General features: G+C 41.0%; 2 protein-coding genes across 6 annotated transcripts in view; one reads left to right on the forward strand and one right to left on the reverse strand.

Moving 5' to 3' along the window:
• Nucleotides 1-7,692, forward strand: part of LOC132857205 (homocysteine-responsive endoplasmic reticulum-resident ubiquitin-like domain member 2 protein) — an 18,119-nt gene extending 10,427 nt beyond the window's left edge. Inside the window, exons 8-9 of the mRNA XM_060887216.1 lie at nucleotides 1,525-1,633; nucleotides 3,751-7,692. Of these exons, the coding sequence (XP_060743199.1) occupies nucleotides 1,525-1,633; nucleotides 3,751-3,945 (304 nt within the window). The 3' untranslated portion in view covers nucleotides 3,946-7,692. The remainder of the gene's footprint in view (nucleotides 1-1,524; nucleotides 1,634-3,750) is intronic.
• Nucleotides 7,686-20,599, reverse strand: part of LOC132857204 (sodium bicarbonate cotransporter 3-like) — a 39,596-nt gene continuing 26,682 nt past the window's right edge. For 3 of the 5 annotated variants that reach the window (XM_060887213.1, XM_060887214.1, XM_060887211.1), the window contains exons 13-25: nucleotides 20,041-20,215; nucleotides 19,735-19,868; nucleotides 19,257-19,502; nucleotides 19,058-19,163; nucleotides 16,959-17,120; nucleotides 16,665-16,778; nucleotides 16,384-16,545; nucleotides 15,995-16,246; nucleotides 15,784-15,852; nucleotides 13,910-14,083; nucleotides 13,135-13,269; nucleotides 12,206-12,318; nucleotides 7,686-9,904 (exon numbers count right to left, since the gene is read on the reverse strand). In XM_060887213.1, the coding sequence (XP_060743196.1) occupies nucleotides 9,820-9,904; nucleotides 12,206-12,318; nucleotides 13,135-13,269; nucleotides 13,910-14,083; nucleotides 15,784-15,852; nucleotides 15,995-16,246; nucleotides 16,384-16,545; nucleotides 16,665-16,778; nucleotides 16,959-17,120; nucleotides 19,058-19,163; nucleotides 19,257-19,502; nucleotides 19,735-19,868; nucleotides 20,041-20,215 (1,927 nt within the window). In that variant the 3' untranslated portion in view covers nucleotides 7,686-9,819. Of the gene's footprint in view, nucleotides 9,905-11,175; nucleotides 11,228-12,205; nucleotides 12,319-13,134; nucleotides 13,270-13,909; nucleotides 14,084-15,783; nucleotides 15,853-15,987; nucleotides 16,247-16,383; nucleotides 16,546-16,664; nucleotides 16,779-16,958; nucleotides 17,121-19,057; nucleotides 19,164-19,256; nucleotides 19,503-19,734; nucleotides 19,869-20,040; nucleotides 20,216-20,599 lie in introns of those variants that run through there. The other 2 variants (XM_060887212.1, XM_060887215.1) reach the window with 2 other exon arrangements.

A 20,599-nucleotide genomic window follows, 5' to 3' on the forward strand; every position in this document is an offset into this window, starting at 1 on the left:
CCACATCACGTTAATATACAAACTGTTACATCAGTACAATAGACTCTAGATCAGGGCTATTCAGTTAGCTGGTCATGGGGCCAGTTCATGAAAAGCATCCCAATTGAGGGACCACGGAGATCTGACCGATAGCACGAGACAGTAGTGAGAGCAGCTCTGATGTATGGGTTAGAGACTGTAGCAGTGAGGAAAAGACACGAGGCAGAGATGGAGGTAGCAGAGATGAGGATGTTGAGGTTCTCTTTAGGAGTGACGAGGATGGACAGGATTAGGGACGAGCACATCAGAGGGACAGCTCAGGTTGGCTGTTTTGGGGACAAGGACAGAGAGACTAGATTGTGATGGTTTGGACATGTACAGAGGATGGAGATGGTTATACTGGTAGAAGGATGTTGGAGATGGAGCTGCAGGTAAGAGGGTAAGAGGAAGGCCAAAGAGGTGATATATGGATGAGGACATGAAGGTAACTGGTGTGAGAGTAGAGGATGCTGAGGATAGAGTTAGGTGGAAACAGATGATTCGCTGTGGCGACCCCTAACGGTAAAAGAAGAAGACACAACACTATAGGAGAACATATGTTGTCCTTTATAACTGTAGGGTCTGTTGTCCAACTGAACAAAATGTAGTCTAGAGATTCTTTCTCTCACTAATCACCACGCGGGCCTCCAATCGAACAGCCCAGGTTTAGACTATATGTAGATGATTTTACGGATGAACTGTCACTCAGATCTAAAGACAATGTTTGAGTTTAACTTAATTCTAGCGTTAGTGCAGTGATAGTGCAGCGTTAGTGCAGCGTTAGTGCAGTGATAGTGCAGCGTTAGTGCAGCGTTAGTGCAGCGTTAGTGCACTGTTAGTACAGCGTTAGTGCAGCGTTAGTGCAGCATTAGTGCAGCGTTAGTACAGCGTTAGTGCAGCGTTAGTGCAGCGTTAGTGCAGTGATAGTGCAGCGTTAGTGCAGCGTTAGTACAGCGTTAGTGCACTGTTAGTGCACTGTTAGTACAGCGTTAGTACAGCGTTAGTGCAGCGTTAGTACAGCGTTAGTGCACTGTTAGTACAGCGTTAGTACAGCGTTAGTGCAGCGTTAGTACAGCGTTAGTGCACTGTTAGTGCAGCGTTAGTGCAGCGTTAGTACAGCGTTAGTGCAGCGTTAGTACCGCGGTTGCGCTCACATGCTGGTTTGCTCAAATATCATCTATCAAATGTATTTATATTTCATATGAGGATTGTTTTCCAGAAGAAAAGAAATAAAGGAACAGTATTTGTGTCACTAGAGCGTAACTAAAGAGAATCATGGTATTTGATCGTTTGTGTGGTTGTGTAGCGGATAATATCTGAACAGAAAGATTCGCTGAACTTCTGTTTAAACGAACATTATACAGTCTGGTAGAAACGTCAGAACCACAGACAACTGGGTTCATGTCCTCAGAGTGTTGTGAAGACACCCAGTGTAATAACAAACAATAGAACATGTAGCATTATATCGTTCACTGATTTTGTGTGTGTGTGTGTGTGTATTTCCAGGCATCAGGCAGGTTGGTTACCCTTTAACCTGGATAACGAGCTGCAGGACCTCGCTGAACCGGCCAATCACAATCAGGATGAGCCAATCGCAGACAATCACAACAACACGGTGCTTATTTTAACCATCTACCCCTACTGATGCACCGATGTGTGTATCATCGTGTGTGTTATTGAGCGTGTGTGTATCATCGTGTGCATATCATCGTGTGTGTTATTGAGCGTGTGCTATTGTGTGATCCAAAAAATGTTAATGAGGCCATTTTAAAAGGAACATTTCCCTGTCACACACTCAAGTCACACTAACTAGCTCAAGGTTGTTCCAGTCTTGTCAAAGAAAACTTTATTTGTTCTGATTTCAGGCAACTAGATCAATACATCAGCAGTCTTTTATTTATTTTTTTATTAATTCTTTAAATTTAATTCTTTTTAATATTTTAAAAAACCATCACACACCACTTTGAAGAACAGTACAGAGTTTATTAGCAAGTAACATTTTTTGACTTTTAAAGGCACTTCTGTAGACGTGAGCAGAAAAGACTGAAGAAGGAATAGACAGAGAACAGGAAATGGGGGGAATGTTGAAAGAAGCATCTTAAATGGCAGTTTCTTCTGCAGTCGTGTTTTAAGTAGCGCTGGGCAACGAGTCACATTTTTCAGTCGCGATTAATGGCATCGTTCTACACAAACTACTATAACGAATTCAACAGACACGTATGGCGCAGTTTTATTTTAAAAGCACAACCGTATGAACAAAAGCGTAATAACATTTGTTTTGCCAACACTTATAACAAATAAGTTATTCCCTTTACATAGTAGCACTTCAAAAGTCTCAACTTTAACATTAATCTAATCAAATGAAATCTAAAACCAAAGCTATTTCATTTCAATTTGCATTTTATTTTATTTGCATAGCGCTCTTAACAATTTTCCATTGTCTCAAAGCAGCTTTACAGAAATGGAGAGACAGAAGAGAGAGGAATATATATATACACACACACACACACACACACACACACACACTCAGCGGTCACTTTATTAGGTACACCTGTCCAACTGCTCGTTAACGCAAATTTCTAATCAGCCAATCACATGGCAGCAACTCAATGCATTTAGGCATGTAGACATGGTCAAGACGATCTGCTGCAGTTCAAACCGAGCGTCAGAATGGGGAAGAAAGGTGATTTAAGTGACTCTGAACGTGGCATGGTTGTTGGTGCCAGACGGGCTGGTCTGAGTATTTCAGAAACTGCTGATCTACTGGGATTTTCACACACAACCATCTCTAGGGTTTACAGAGAATGGTCCGAAAAAGAGAAAATATCCAGTGAGCAGCAGTTCTGTGGGCGCAAATGCCTTGTTGATGCCAGAGGTCAGAGGAGAATGGGCAGACTGGTTCGAGCTGATAGAAAGGCAACAGTAACTCAAATAATCACCCGTTACAACTGAGATATGCAGAAGAGCATCTCTGAACACACAACACGTCAAACCTTGAGGTAGATGGGCTACAGCAGCAGAAGACCACACCGGTACTAGTAAGGTGTACCTAATAAAGTGGCCGGTGAGTGTGTGTATAAATATATATATATATATATATATATATATATATATATATATATAGAAGAAGAAGAAAAAAATAAGGTTAAAAATAAATAAACAAATGTAAACAATTAAAGTTTAAAATTAACTTCAAAAATATTAATTTAAAATTTAAATTACTATATTTATCGATCCCTATCCTTATTGAGCAAGCTGGAGCCGACAACGGCAAGGAAAATCTCCCTGAGAGGACATGAGGAAGAAACCTTGAGAGGAACCAGACAGACAGGAATCTCATCCTCATTTGTGTGACACAGGACAGGAAATATTTTACACTGCCAAACAAGTTAAACAAGTTCTGCACACAGTCCCGAACCTCCATCATAACATTTATAACAGGAACCTTCTGAGCAACAGCAAGTTAACATTTATAAACCTTTTTTTCCCCCTTTTTGAACAGGTACCAGCAGAAACATTTAGGAAGAGATTTAAAATGAAAATGTCCATTTAAGTGTTCGGTAGCTTTGTCCATTTTTTTTGTCCCTGTTAGTTCTTATCTGTCCCGGTTGGTGTGAGCGCCGCAGCAGTCTTAGCTGCTAAGAAGTGACATTATTAATAAGTTATAATAAGTGAAATAAAACATTGTTACCATGGTTTCTCTCTCTTTATCTCTCTCTCTCTCTCTCTCAGGATCAGCTGGCAGATGAAGGCGAGGACGAGGAGGAGCAGCGAGAAGGACCCGACGACGACGACGATTACGATGACGACAACGACGAAGACAACGAAGGATGGGTGAACATGGGGTTCCTCTCCTCCACTTGGTCTTTCATCACCACCTTCTTTGCCTCTCTGATTCCCGAAGCCGTTCCCAACGTGGTGAACTGACGCCGAGCTTCACTCTCGATCATGAAAAATCCCTCCATCACTTCAACAACCCTGCAGAACCGAGCAGGACACGAGCAAAGACGAGCACGTTCGGACAAACCGCACCAAACCTTTCTGATGGGAAGCTGTGAGTGTCGTAAACCAACGTTTTACACACACACACACACACACACACACATGCTTCCTTCCTTTCCTGAGTATTTCGTTAAGACTGATCCTCAGCATCATGAGAAGTAGCTGAAACCACAGACTCCTTAAAATTGCATTTTCTAATCCTTCTCCGTGTTTCTTGTAATAACGAGTCCTTAAAGAGGGACGTTGAACGGACAGCAGCCTCTGTGCACTTTATACAATCTGCTGTCAGTATTTTTCAGCATTTTTTTTTTTTTTTTTTAAATCCCTGTCCTACTTGTTCTTGTACCATCATTGTCTCTGTTCTTCCAAAGGCTTTTCACACTCAGTTGAAAACAAGGTTGCAGAGGAAGTCGGCACTCCGGTCGTCAATGCGTCAGACACAACATTAAGAAGCCATTTAATGATTATGCACCGTGTTTGTGTAATTCGTGTTAAACCTTAAGAGGTGGAGGGAGAAAAAAGGGCACATGATGACTTAATAGACATGTCATTTAATATTATTATTATTATTATTATTATTATTATTATTATAATTTAATTTCATTTAACACAAGGATCAATTGACCCACATACATCCGTGTATCTGAAAGCCAAAAATGCCCCATGGTTTGCCCCATGGCTCCTTGCTTGTGGTGCATTTCCTTTTCACTGGCCATTTTAATAGGAACCTGCTGACTCATGCGATCAGAGTCACGTCTCAGCAGAACAAGGCTACACCGGGCAGCGGGTCACTCGGGTGGGTTTCACACTGAGAACGTTTACCGCGCGAATCCGAGCGTGATCCGTTCTATCGAACCCTGATACATTTGCGTTGGTCTGCCCTCATAACAAAACGTGCATGTTGGACAACCAGATTGACTCGCCATCGTCTTTTTATTATTATTTCCATTCTGTTGTATTATACACAGTAAGGCTTCTGACCTCTTCTGTTTCTTGTCACTCAGGCTCCACCTAATGATGTCATCATCAGGTAACACACAGTGTGTACTGTGGTATAAAAGCCTTTGTTTCTCACATATGAGTTACAGAACAGTGAAATTGTTCTGTCACATATCACAACGTTTTTGGAGGTTGGGGTCAGACTGCAGGGTCAGACATGATACAACAGCCTTGGAGTAGAGAGGGTTAAGGGCCTTGTTTAAGGGCCCAACAGTGGCAGCTTGGCAGTGCAGGGGCTTAAACCCTGATCCTTTAACCCAGAGACTTAACCGCTTGAGCTACTACTGCACACGCAGGTTACTTTACTTCCTGAAGACCCGAGTACGAGTCACAGCCACGTTAATGGGAATCCTGGTGCAGTTCCAGTGCAGCCGAACTCACACTGCCTCCTACAGCTAGTCATGGGTTCAGTCCCGTGCTGCACTTCCCAGTCCACATGACAGCTTTTTTATGCTAACCCTGATCTGTTCCTCATCATGGTGATGTTTTTCCTTTCATCAGCTGACCAGTTTCAGTGAATCTGTACCTGTTGGCTGATCGGAGTGGGACACTGATGTAGAACAAGATGTTTTCCTGCTTATCTGTTCTCATGTAGTGTTGATTTGACTTACCGTAGCTTTCCTGTCCACTCAAACCCGTCTGCATGATTTTATGCTTATTTTTTTTTTCTGCTGATTGGATAATTGCATGAAACCTGAGGTGTAGGTTGGTTAGTTTAAGGAATAAATTGCTTAAAAGAGTTTGTTCTAATAATGAAGCATTAACATAAAGAGCAAAAACCTTTTAACATGTGGATTTGTCAGTATTGTTTCATTCATTTAGGGAAGTGAACCATGTCACGTCATTTTTGCTGTAGAGTGTGTGTGTTTTTTATTCACTGTTTCAAACCTTTGTGGTATTAAAGCTACTTAAGAGGCTGATGCTTATTTGCTGGGAGTTCACAATGACAGAAGAGTTAGAATTGCAGTAAAACTAATGACATCAAATATAGTGAACCTGGACATAGCGGGAGACGAACCTGGACATAGCAGGAGACGAACCTAAACTAAGGGTAGACAAACCTGGACTAGCAGTTGAGGGACCTGGACTAGCAGGAGCTGGACCTGGACTAGCAGGAGCTGGACCTGGACTAGCAGGAGACGAACCTGGACATAGCAGGAGACGAACCTGGACATAGCAGGAGACAAACCTGGACATAGCAGGAGACAAACCTAAACTAAGGGTAGACAAACCTAGACTAGTAGTTGAGGGACCTGGACATACCAGTAGACAAACCTGGACTAGCAGTTGAGGGACCTGGACTAGCAGGAGACGGACCTGGACTAGCAGGAGACGAACCTGGACTAGCAGGAGACGGATATGGACATTGACATGGACTAGCAGGAGACGGACCTGGACATTGACGTGGACTAGCAGGAGACGGACATGGACATTGACGTGGACTAGCAGGAGACGGACATGGACATTGACGTGGACTAGCAGGAGACGGACATGGACATTGACGTGGACTAGCAGGAGACGGACATGGACTAAAAGATGAACCTAGAGTGTGTTCGATTTTCACTTCCCAAAATGTTGAGCTTCCTATTTCATTAATTAAGAAACAAGCTCTTGATTAATCCTGAACCAAAAATTCCTCCATGCACATGATGTGTTCACAGTGTGAAGGCTTTGTGATAAAAGGTCCCAACTGTAACATGGACACAGCTTTAAGGTTTAAACCGGAATGGAGTGTTTATTTTATTCTCAAGTACTTCAGTGTGAACAAAATTAAAAAAAAAAAACAAAACAGCAGTGTTATTAACTAACATTCGTATTTATTTATTCAGTCGGCCAATCATGTGGCAGCACAACTGGAAAATCTGGGCTACAGCAGGCTCAGGCTCGGTTGTTGAAGATAAAACAAATCATTGTCTTTTTACCTTTTTTTTTAGTAATTTTATTTTTACTAAATGTCTGACAGGAACGCGAGCTTTCTCTTTTCTAGTCCATGTTGTATGTTTGAGATGCTTTTCTGCTCACCGCGGTTGTAAAGAGGCTGTCTGTGTTACTTTAGACTTCCTGTCAGGTCAAAGAAGTCTGGTTATTTTACTCTGAGCTTTCTCATCTCGTTCAAGTCAACAAGACAAACATTCTACAAGGTACAGTGCGTACAGACAAAATACTTTGTACGGACACCTGTTTGCGATCACGATCAGTTTTTTAACAACAACAGTGTTGTCCTGTATGAAATCATCCAATACTTTGTACTTTTTTTATGGTTTCATTTCTAGCACAATAGAATTTTTGGGCTGAACTATTAGAAGACGAAATGTTTGAGACGCAGGATTTCACGCGACCCTAACAAGCGTAATAGCGTGTTATAAAGCAGGTTCAGGTGTATGGTGCAAACTCGTATCCTTTCCTTCCTGGACACATTTCATCACAAGTTCATCATCATGCATCGATTTGATTTGTGAAAATTTTCGAAAGACTTTTTCCACCAACAAAAATGACACGTCATCAGGCTCGGTGTATTGATCGATTGTACAATATTTATTATGACCATTTTAACCAAAATTAAATGAAAAAAAAAGAAATTCTTTGTGAATTATACACAAGAACAAAGAGTTAATGATTTTTCAATCAAATTCATCACCTGTGTGTGACAAATAAAAACCAGACTATACAAAATACAGTTCTACTTTTTTTCTTTCTTTTTTTTTTTTATTTTTTTTATTTGTTTTAACTGTATTATTGCACAGATACTTGTAGTACAACACACATTTTCTTCTGTACTCACCAGGCTGCATTACCGGTGTGTGACGCTACACACTAGTGTATGAAGTGGTTTACAGTAACAAACACGCACTCTTTAAGGACACGATGGTAAAACACACGGTGTGCACACTGCAGGGACGAGTATACGGGAAAGAACGTGGTACTATGTGGCACTCACACACACACACACACAGTACACACACACACACTAGTGCTAGAATTCACTGATGACGTTGCATGTCTTTTTGAAACATGACAAACCCTGGAGAACACACATGGTTATTACTTCTACATAATCTTTGGAGTAATACTACACTATATATATATAGTGTATATATTATATATAGTGTATATATTAATCTTATATAGTGTATATATAGTGTATATATTAATCTTTGGAGTAATACTACACTATTATACACACTTGTGTATAACCCGGGGAAGATTATTACTGAATCATATTGCTGTCCTTCACTGTTTCCTCTAAGCCTCAGCACATCTCCAAGGCACACCATTAAATCCTGAATAGTAACCTGGAACTTTTAAAGGATGTCTCACTTGAAATAGTGGCAAATCTAAATAAATCAGTCAGATACGTCTGAGGACCACCGGTGGCTCCTTCATGCTTCACAGGGAACTTGATTTAATATGAATCCTTTTAGTTAACTGGTGAGAACTTGCTCAAAAATGTATTTATTTAAATAAATGTTAAATAAATACATTTTGTAATGCTATTGCTTGATGACGAATCATCTAGAGTTACTTTTATTTTTTTTTAAATATATATATATATATTATTTTATATACACAATATGAGGTACAATAAATAAAAATATTTGATTTATTTAAAGGATTTTTTTATAGGATGGCTATAAATAGGGAATAAAGTACAGTTGTGTTTGTTTGTTTTTTTTGCTTGTTTGTTTGTTTTTGTTTTATTTCTATATTGTGACGGTGGGAAAATTAGAGCTGCTAAAGTTTGTTTTAATAATCTGTTGGTTTTAGTTTTTTTTCCCCAATTAATCAATCAACATTTTTCAATTAGTCATTTGGGATATAAACATATACAAAATAAATAATCTTTCTTTCCACTACTATACTACTATAAAGCTATTAACATGGCTTAATTAAATACTTGACTCACTGTAAGATAATATTACTGACATTCATTAGATGACAAGCACTTAGTTCCACCACTCAGTTCAAACTACCATAACATAGCATTTTTTTTTAACGTTTTTTTTTTAACATCAGTGTAAAAAATGGACCAACACTCATTTATTGAGTCTGTATCTAACCTGTATTTCAATTCCTGTAGTCTAGCTTTGTTCAATCACTGTCACGCTATCACACGCATCAGACGTTTCATTCGTAATGCTTGCTCTATTTGTTTGAGGTGAATCATTTACGATATGTGGAATCGTCTCGGATTTGACTCCCTAGTTTTCAATGCCTGGAATCAGGGAATCGACTCCTTGAAGTTTGATGTGAACCAAAAGCAGGATGGTGACACCCTGATGACACGTAACATCATCTACATTGTTGAGTAGGTTAAGATTAAATAATGTAACTAATGCTTAAGTCTATCGATAATTTATTTTTTAATCTGATTCGATTAATCGATTTTGCCGATAAGCTTTGGTACGTGGGTACGTGGGTCTGCTCATTATGGCAGTGATTAAAGGCATGAAAGCCTGCTGTCAGACTGCACCTACGTGGAGAAAATGTTGAATATTGTAAATGGACATAAAATATACTAAATAAAATGACAAAGTGTCTCCTGTGTGTGAATCAAAAGGATGAATAAAGGAGTCATTACAGTATACAGTAGGAGTCAGGTGAGTGTGTTCCTGCACACTCTCTCTCTCTCTCTCTCTCTCTCTCTCTCTCTCTCTCCTCCTTACACATCTGCGTTCTCTTAGTCTTCCAGTCCGGTATTGGGCGCCGCTGACTCAAGCCCCTGGATTGAGTTGCTGATTATGAGCTGCGTTGCTCCAGCGGTGGATTAGGCATGGCTCCAAAATGAAGGAATAAACTGCCCTACAGCGCCGTCTCTATGTTCGAGTCGTCCTTTCCACCCCGAACTGCTTCCATGTTCAGCCTAGCACATGCCACCTTTTCCTGACTGTGACACACACAATAAAACAGACATTTACATTTACAGAATTTAGCAGACACTCATTCAGTTTATACACCTGAGCAATTGAGGGTTAAGGGCCTTGCTCAGGGGCCCTGCAGTGGCAACTTGGTGGACCTGGGATTTGAACCAACGACCTTCCAATCGGTAGTCGAACACCTTAATCACTGAGATACCACATCCCATAGACAGTATGTTATGATTCATTATAACGCTGTGGTTCCATTGTACGATGCAATGTTAGGATTCAACCTTTTCGAATATATCCATCAATCATTTTAGATCACAGCACAGTACAGCCGAATTCTCAAATCCGATTGGTCAGTAGAGCATATAAACTGTAGCAGCAGATCTGACAGGTCAGAAGCTTCCTCTGTGATTCGTATCGCAGGTTTATGTTTAACGCAGAACTTCAAATACATTCTGGTTTCCATAGTAACAGCGCATCCATAGGTTTAAAAGAAAATCACAAAGAAAATCAAGTTTTCTATTAGGAGCTGTCGTTTTCTATTAGGAACTGCTGTTGTGTAAGAGGAATGAAACCTTTCAGGACATGCTGTCACAGGAAACTAATCAACTTCCAGGTGCTGGGGTCCAAGCACCAGGGTCAACTTAGACCTAATGTGTCCTGTTAGTAGAAAGTTTAGGAGTTGAATGTTGTATGATTCTGTTTTTAAAAAAATAATAACGTTCAGGATAGAAATCCACACTGGAGGGTTCTGTGGATTTTATTCAAAAAAATCACTAATTTGTACATTTGTAATAAACACTAATCATTTTGCTTTGGTTCAGTAACAAAAACTATTTTATATAGAAAGTGCTTCTCTATGTAACGAACCCATTTAACGCTTATTTTTCACCAAAAAAACTGAATATTTTCTGCTGTTTTTTTGTACCTGTGTTCATCACTGAATGTCTTTGTCACGTCCCACTCTACAGTGGTGGTGAATATAAAGCTCATATGAAATTTCAACTCCCTAAGAAGCTCCGAGTGCTTGTTCATAAGCATCGAAACTCTGAAGGTGTTCACATCAACCGCTAAAATTGTGTAAGGTTACACAACACATGCACGTTTTATACTTAACGTTATGAGATTGTGAGTGACTACAACTGAAGGTTATTGTCCATAAACATCACAGTAACCTTGATCCATGCAGATTAAAGTTGTATTGAAGGTGAAATTTGTTTTTAAGAAGATCTGAATGTTAATCTAGGGTTAATCTTAGTTTTTTCTTCTTTTTTTTTTTGTCTTGTCTTACATCATACTCATCTTCTGTACTGTGAGTGGAGAGAGCTGGTGTTCTGCAGGACCTGTGTAAATGCAGTGGACAACCAATGAACAGATGCGCACACACACACACACATGAGAAGAGAAAGCTCTTAATCTACTGAATACAGGCAGTTTTGTGGTGCCTCCAGCTTCTGGAGCAGCAAGGCTAATACAACTAGCTTTAAAACTAAAGCTGCCAAATGCTTTAAATGTAAATGTAAGTTAGAAAGCATTGGAACCCTCCATGTCGCTTCATTTAGACTAAACGAGCAGTTGTTGGAAATGGTAGGTGAACTCTATCATTACGCTGGTGGCCCCAGGACACAACGTTCCATGTGTTTTCATTTGTACTCATTCCTAATCCTTGTGGAAGTATAACATACCTGATTGAATTCGAGCTTGTTAACCATTTAACCACAAAGTCGCTTTGTTCTAAAACCCCATACAACCGCTTGTAAGATGCAGATGGTTTTCAGTACCATCTTTGAAAAAGATTTGTCTATGGAACAAACGTTTCCTTCCATCAGAACACAACTGATGGCATGAAGCCTGTGTATTATGCAATATTACAAGAAGCGAGGCTATTGGAATCCATCGGCTTGTTTTTCACTGATAAACACCACTTTGTTTCATTTTCCTAGTATTCTTTAAATATGTGTGTTTTAATTTAACTTTTTGACTCGCATCAAAATCAATCAATCCTTAAAAGAGTCGACTCACTGATTCCATACTTTTGCGAACTAAGAATCAGTTTTGGAGTCGATTCGACACACCGAAAACGATTCACCTCGAAAAACTAAACTAGCAAGTAAAATAAATTGATATACGAAGCAACTGCAGGCATCGTGTGTCTTTTATTTGCATTTGATATAATAATTTTTAATTACTTACTTAATGCTAGCGTATAAACCTGCCAGATTGTGTTTGTAATACATGTATATGACCACTTGGGGGTGCTCTTGCTCTTTGCTGTATTTATGAGTTTGCAGGGATGACGTGTTCAGGCAGGGGGCGCTCACCTGTCACAAAGAGCCTGCAGTGGAATCTTCATCACGTTTCCTCCTCCTCTTCCTTCTATGTATTCTAGTCCTGCTTCTGCCTCATCCTCGTCCTCCATCAGCTCCTCAGCTTCCTGTAGATAAGAAAAGGATGTGGTTTACGTCAAGTCATGAGTCAGAAGAATATTCTCTAAAGCATACAAACCACCAAATCAGTATATTTTACCAAAATAAATATATGACAGGTGTCAGGTATATGCATTAAAATAAATTCTTTTTTGTTTGTTTGTTTGTTTTTTACTTTAAAAACCAGTGATGAGTAAATGACAAAATTTCACTGAGCCATTTATGGCAAATATATATCTAATCTCCACTTTATTAGGAACAATATAGAGGTTAAGATACTCCGATGCTTCACGACATGGAATCCACAAGATGTTGGAAACATTTCTTTGACATTCTGGTCCATGTTGACTGCATCATTCCATTACACAATTCCTACAGACTTGAATCTCTACCGCATCCCAAAAATGTTCCACTGGGTTCAGGTCCATTGTGGTGCCTGGAAAGGCCACTGAAGAACACTGAACTCGTTATCACATCATTGCAGCCATGAAGCAATGCACATAATCAGCACCAATAATACGCTAACATCAAGTGACTGATTGGTTTTAATCCCACATCATTACATCACCACAGTACACCACCTCCACCAGCCTGGACTACTGACTTGGGGTTCATGGATTCATGCTGCTGGTGTTTGACCAGGCCACGTTTAGAATAACATCAATTCCAGTAACATAAAACATAACAGACAGCAAACAATTTAATCTCAAGCTAATATCGGTTAGTTACATGAACAATGATCTGAGATTGGACAATAAACAAATTCATACATAGACTTATTAATTTTTTTTTTACTTATTTATTGAATAAATACTTCTCTGTACCTGCTTAGCTTTCTTGTTCTTCTTGTCATCTTCCGTCTTCTTTTTGCTCTCGGGCATCAGGTCATCGAGCCAGCTCAGCTCTCGCTTGGTGAAGCAGAAATCCAGCAGCTTTCGCACAAACACTAACGCCAGCACCTGAAACACGGACGAGCTTTTAAATTAACCTTCCATCATTACGTTTTTCTCATGTTTTGATACGAGATGGATGCATTCGTGTAGATGGATGAGGGTAAAGAGCAGGTAATATTCCTGTAATAATATACAGCAAGTGTTTTACGGGCTGATGACTGCTCGAGGCCTATGGCATAATTACAGGGGTTGGGTTTGTTTGGGTTGAAATATATTTTAAATATGTATAAGTGGAAATTATTAATAGTTTTTCAGGCTTAGAAAATCTTCAGCATTCTTTTTTTTCCCTCTAATTAAATTATAAGCTTGCTGATGAACATTTACAACTTTTTCACTGACCCAGGTTGCCGTTATTACTGTAGCTTGATGAATTATTTATGATGAATTAGTTTACATTGGGTTGAATTTTTTATTTTTTTCAAAATCAATACATAATATTTACTGCTAAGTAAGATAACACCACAACAATACAGTTCCAGTATCAGAGAATAATACACTATGCCTTGGTATTGTTCGTTATTTTATGTTAATGAGACGTGCCGTCGGATGTTATCCATGAGATGTTAATCTATTTTAATCTCTAGATAGCTGTTAATCTTTTACGTTCAGCGCAAGCTAAATAAGAGTGTAATAAAGTCGCTGATACCATCATGGGGAAGACGACGCGGGCTGCCGTAGCTTTGATAACCCACAGCAGAACCAGGCACGTGAGCTGCACCAGCGTGAAGACGTGAACCTTCCACAGCGGCACGTACCTCAGGTAGATCAGATCAGGCTGGTGCTTCGCTGGCATACAGAACAGCTTTATCCTGTCAAAGAACTGAGAGAGATGAAGGAAAGTGAGGGAAAGCTGATTTTGTGATTATTACGTTCTTAAGTGATACAAGTCCAAGAGCTGTAATTACGGGAGTAGCAAGCATGCAGGTTATTCTTTGGTGTGTGGAAAAATAAAGTGAGGTGGGGTGGGGTGCGTTTGAGATGAGTTTGGGGTGAGTTTGGAGAGAGGTGAGATCGAAGTAAAGTGAGTTTGGAGTGAGGTAAGCTTCAGGTGAGTTTGGAGTGAGGCAAGTCTGGGGTGAGTGTTGAGTGAGTTTGGAGTCAGGTGAGTTTGCGGTGAGGGGAGTTTGGGTTGAGTTTGGCAAGAGATGAGTTTGGAGTAAGTTTGAAGTAAGCTTGGAGTGGGGTGAGTTTGGGGTGAGGTAAGCTTCAGGTGAGTTTGGAGTGAGGTAAGCTTCAGGTGAGTTTGGGGTGAGGTAAGCTTCAGGTGAGTTTGGGGTGAGGTAAGCTTCAGGTGAGTTTGGGGTGAGGTAAGCTTCAGGTGAGTTTGGGGTGAGGTAAGCTTCAGGTGAGTTTGGGGTGAGGTAAGCTTCAGGTGAGTTTGGAGTGAGGCAAGCTTCAGGTGAGTTTGGGGTGAGGTAAGCTTCAGGTGAGTTTGGGGTGAGGTAAGCTTCAGGTGAGTTTGGAGTGAGGTAAGCTTCAGGTGAGTTTGGGGTGAGGTAAGCTTCAGGTGAGTTTGGGGTGAGGTAAGCATCAGGTGAGTTTGGGGTGAGGTAAGCTTCAGGTGAGTTTGGGGTGAGGTAAGCTTCAGGTGAGTTTGGGGTGAGGTAAGCATCAGGTGAGTTTGGGGTGAGGTAAGCTTCAGGTGAGTTTGGGGTGAGGTAAGCTTCAGGTGAGTTTGGGGTGAGGTAAGCATCAGGTGAGTTTGGGGTGAGGTAAGCTTCAGGTGAGTTTGGGGTGAGGCAAGTCTGGGGTGAGTGTGGAGTGAATTTGGAGTGAATTTGGGATGAGTTTGGCAAAAGGTGAGTTCGGAGTGAGATGAGTTTGGGATGAGTTTGGAGTGAGGTAAGTCTGGGGTGATTGTGGAATGAGATTGAAGTCAGGTGAGTTTGGAGTTAAGTGAGTTAAAAAGCGTAAAGTCTGAGTGAGTTTATGATGAGTTTGAGTTGAGTTTGTGGTGAGGTGAGTCTGAGTGAGTTTAGGATGAGTTTGTGGTGAGTTTGTGGTGAGGTGAGTCTAAGTGAGTTTAGGATGAGGTTGAGTGGTGGCAGTTACCGGTGCTGCCCCAAAGTTAATTAACTTCCAATACAACATGCATTTTGTTTCTCTTATACTATCTCAATTTTATTCACAATAAAAAAAATCTACAATTGTCAAAAAAAAGATTGATGTTTACTAGTACATTCAATATTGTGGAACTTCAGCTAAGTTATAGTTCCTAGTATATGTTTTTTTTTTCATATTTGTTCATCCAAACATGTCATCCAACATTTATAGATGAACAAAATGTATTAAGTATTTGAATGTTTAGACCCCACATATCTACAAAACCCACCCACTTTCTGCCCTACGGTTATGTCTGGGGAACGGGGCAGAGCTAATATTCGAAGCGAACAACATTAAGGATCAATAGCTGATGTAATCTTCTCGGATGTAGAAACTATTTCACCTTTAACTATTTAAAACTTAACTAATCTAATTTCAACTTTAAGTAATGTTTCCTATTACATGTAATGATTTTACCTGGATGCCTTTTAGAGAGGAAACACCCATGTAGAGAAAGACTCCATACAACACAGGCATGGGAATGAACTGGAAACACACACACACACACACACACACACACAATTAAATTCATTAAATTGATACAGATAACGTGTGTGTTTTAGTATTAACGTGTCTTAACGTGTGTTAAGACTTCTCAGACTCAGACTAAATATTTCTAACCTCTGACCTTCAATATGGAGGTCATGAAGACAGAGCAACCCATGAGGGTGAAGATGAGTACGCCTGTGAGACGCTGCTCTCTGATGCCCAGGAATTTAGGCTGTTCTCCCGGTGCTGAGCAGCTGGACTCCTGCTTCAGGCTGTTCACGTGGGATATGGAGAGAACAGTGGCAGCCACAAACCACGGCAGCCCCATCACTGAACACACACCCAACATCACGGCCACCACCAGCAGGTCCAGGTGATAACCGCAGCCTTTCTGCAGGGGTAGAGAGCAGAAGGTCATCGATTCCCGAGCGTTAAAGCTAAAATAAAGCTCCAGGTTGATGCAGATGATGTGTGTGTGTGTGTGTGTGTTTGTGTGTGTGTGTGTGTGTGTGTGTGTGTTGGCACAACCTTGAGTTTGTGTTCTTTGCGGTTGATAATGACAGCAGTGATCTGCTGGTCCATGAAAATGAGTATGGTGCAGAGAAGGGCAGGAATTATTGACACCAAAACCATCCACCAGGGGTTAGAACCAAGCGGAGAGATCAGCCAGCCACGGTGCTTTGAGGTGGGCTACACACACACAATAAAAATAATAATAATATTAAAAATAATAATAAACCACCATTTTGTATGTATATATATACACAAATATGTATGTGTGTGTGGGTGTGTGTGTGTGAGTGTGTTACCTCAAAGCGATCAGGCACATTGAGTTTGGGTGATGGAATCCCAACCAAATAATCCACCAGCACCATCACCATTATAGTCAAAAACACGGCAAAATCACTGATAGTGGAGCGCACCTACAGTACATGCGCATGCGCACGCGCACACACACACACGCCCGCACGTACATACACACACAAACATTCACATTTTACTATTTTAATATGGTACACCCATTGCGAAACTATCGATAAAGCAATACCTAACATTTAAATTGTAATGTGTGTTTATGTGTGTATGTGTGTGTGTGTGGTCACCTTGGTAGGGAAATATCTTTCCGTCTTGAACTGCTTGAGCAGAGAAGAGAGGAAGAATGTGGTGAAGAAGAGGATGATGGACCAGAACAGCACATCAGGGATGAAGGGCCCGTGAAGTCCGCAAGCAGGACCTACAAACTCGCCATGCAGGAGTTTACACGTCTACACACACATACAGCAACACACGCACACACACACAAACACACACACACAGAAAAACACAGTTGATTAAATCCTACCTAAAGGAACCCTCATACAAGGTGACACACACAAACTGGTGTCCAACAAGGCTCGTTGCTCTGTCCTGGTCTATTCTCTTTACATTGCTTTTTCATCAATGAGGATATGCTGATGACACTCAGCTTATCTTTCCTTTCACTCTTAGAAAAAGGTTCTTCATTTTATTCTTCTAGGACACCAGTTTCCAATCCTGGTCTTGGATCTATTGGTTAGTGTTCTCTCTGGTCTAACGCAGCTGATTAAACTAAACATCACCTTCAGTGTGTTAGATCAGAATGAGGGTTTGGTATCTGAGCATTAGGGAACCCGGCAGATTCTAAGCGAGATCCTACAAGGGGATCCCCAGGAACGTTTCCTATGGGCAATATTAGATATCCTCACTCTCACTCATTTTCTACCGCTTATCCGAACTACCTCGGGTCACGGGGAGCCTGTGTCTATCTCAGGCATCATCGGGCATCAAGGCAGGATACACCCTGGACGGAGTGCCAACCCATCGCAGGGCACACACACTCATTCACTCACGCAATCCCACACTACGGACAATTTTCCAGATGCCAATCAACCTACCATGCATGTCTTTGGACTGGGGGAGGAAACCGGAGTACCCGGAGGAAACCCCCGAGGCACTGGGAGAACATGCAAACTCCACACACACAAGGCGGAGGCGGGAATCGAACCCCCAACCCTGGAGGTGTGAGGCGAACGTGCTAACCACTAAGCCACCGTGCCCCCCTATTAGATATCCTGTTTGTTTTAATTATATCTAACAGTCTTACTATGGATGATCACTCCTTGTCAAGCAGATTTCTTCTTTGACAATGTTTATTCAAAAAGGTTATATTCTAGAGTCTTTTGTTATTTTCTACAACTAGGTTCTTACTGATCTTACTTAGCAAGGTACCAAAATTTCCCATCTGCATTCACCCCACTGGCCGCCTTCATTAGAATCTAAACTCTAATCGCAATCGTCAAATGCCCAAAACAGGAATGTCTAATATTATCCAGAAAGGGCAGGTGTGTGTGCAGATTTTTATTTTAATCAGTTGCTTTGTTATAATCAGTTGATGTTGGCTTTCAATAGACTCAAAGTGTGGCTTCTGCTTTGTTGGAACGACAACCTGGATCCACACCGGCACTTTGGGGATAAGATTGGACACCTCTGACATAAATCACTACATTCAAACAGCAGGTCCAATCAGGAAGTGATATAATGAAGGCAGGGAGGTTTATGCCCCTGGATTTTGCCCAGTGGTAATTGGAAACTGGTGTCCTAGAAGAATAAAATGAACCTTTTTCTAAGAGCGAAAGGAAAGATAAGCTGAGTGTCATCAGCATTTCCTCATTGATGAAAAAGCAATGTAAAGATAATAGACCAGGACAGAACAACGAGCCTTGTTGGACACCAGTGTGTGTGTCACCTTGTATGAGGGTTGCTTTAGGTAGGATACAATCAACTGTGTTTTTCTGTGTGTGTGTGTGTGTGTGTTGCTGTATGTGTATATTAAAAACAAGTCTGTAATACAAGTCTAAAATTTCCAACCAGTGTTAACTGGAGTATTACAGACTTGTTTTTAAACTAGACTTGTTTATCTTCACCACTGTCCCCTGACACATCCAGATTCCTTTCAAGCTGAATTTTGACACAAGTACTTTTAGTACACAAGCAAGACAAGCACCAGTCAGTAAGTCCCTCACTAGTGCCATCAAATACGGACTGTAAATACACTTCTCACTACAGGCTTAAACACTAGTAATGCACTAAACTGACCAGTGCCACAAGGTGCACTGGATGGTGGAAGTAGTGGGAATGTAAAAGTCGGCGTGGGTGTGTCTGAGAGTTGCGGAGGTTTTCTGACCGACACATTGAGTTGATTCCATGGTATTGAATCTGTAGTGTGTCCTGTTGAGTTCCAGAACTGCAGGGTATCATTGGATGTTTGACCGGGAGCTGAGCACTGACAGCTACAAAGGACAAAACAGAAGGAAAAATGAAGACATTGCCTCATTACAACTACTCTATTGTACAGTGCAAACAATGTAGTTTGTGTGTATAACCTGTACAGCGTGAGGTTATCCAGGTCAGTGTGCGTGTTGATGGGATAGGTCTCTCTGAGTTGCAGCAGTTTCTCCAAAGCCTCGTAGATGAAGATGATGCAGATGAGAGCAGCAAATGCTTCCTCTGTGAAGCGTGTGATATAACATACCAGTGAGCTTGAGTCAGTTGCCACCAGCACTATACAAAGGAACGCTGTCCACAGTCCAATACAGGCACGCAGAGACAGGTAGGACATCCCAAAATCCCTAGTGACACATAGGACGAGGTACAGCAGATGTGTTACTTTAACCATCTGGCTCTAGCTTTATAGACTTGAGCAGATAAAAACAAATGTTATGCCTTTAAATTTGGTAAGAAGAATTTTTTTTTTCTTCATTAAAAAGATGTCTTATGTGTTACTGAAGTGCACATTGTATACTGTAGTGTATAGCAAAGAGTGAACAGTGTTCGCCATTTGAGACACAGTTCTGGACTCACTCGCAGAACTTGAAGAGGATTTTCTCGAACACGAGTACAGGTCCCGTGCTGCCCAGAATGGTCAGGGGCTGACCAGCGAACAGAGAGAACGCCACGCCTGTCAGAGACGCTCCAAACAACGACTCGATAGCACTCTGATACAGACACACACACACACACACACACAGGAGGGTATGCTGAGGGTGAGCAGGTCATGTTTTTCCAGGCAGTCTCCCAAGTTGTCAGAGCTCATATGTCACCTCCGCAAACCGCGGCTCAGTTTCTGAAACGGTTCGTTTTGTGTATGTTTGTGTGGGAGACACTCACAATGTTATTCTTGGTGGCTTCTCCTAGTAGTCCTCCAAAGGTGATAACAGGAGACATGCAGGCGCAGTAGAGGAAGAGCACTGAGGCTACACACTGCAGACTGAAGCCATCCAAGATGTCGCTACAGTAGAAAGGAGCTTTACGCTTTATATCACACACCAGTCCACCAAAAATCCTATACAGACACACACAAATAATAGAGTTAATATTCAGCAGTATATTGTAAAATTGAGTTTATGGACCTGAAGTGTTGAGTTACAACCATGAAGTCAATTATTTCTGCATTTGTACAAACTTTAAATGCAGCCCAGAAATAACACTCCTCATCTAGTGATCTCACAAAAGCACTACTCATGATTTATCACTGCAGGTGCCGTGGCTTCCTGCTATGCTTATATCAAAAGGTCTGGCTTTTACCAAGCTCATACAGCATGGATATTTTTAACAGGCTAGTCAGAGGATGAAGTCGCCACTTCTCAAAGTCAGTTTTACATGCTAATATCTTAGTGTTGTTTAATTAGCATAAGAAAACTGTCAAACTGAGGAGCCATGACTTGGT

Source organism: Tachysurus vachellii, chromosome 14, assembly GCF_030014155.1.
Source record: "Tachysurus vachellii isolate PV-2020 chromosome 14, HZAU_Pvac_v1, whole genome shotgun sequence".
In the NCBI taxonomy this organism is placed as follows: Eukaryota; Metazoa; Chordata; class Actinopteri; order Siluriformes; family Bagridae; genus Tachysurus; species Tachysurus vachellii.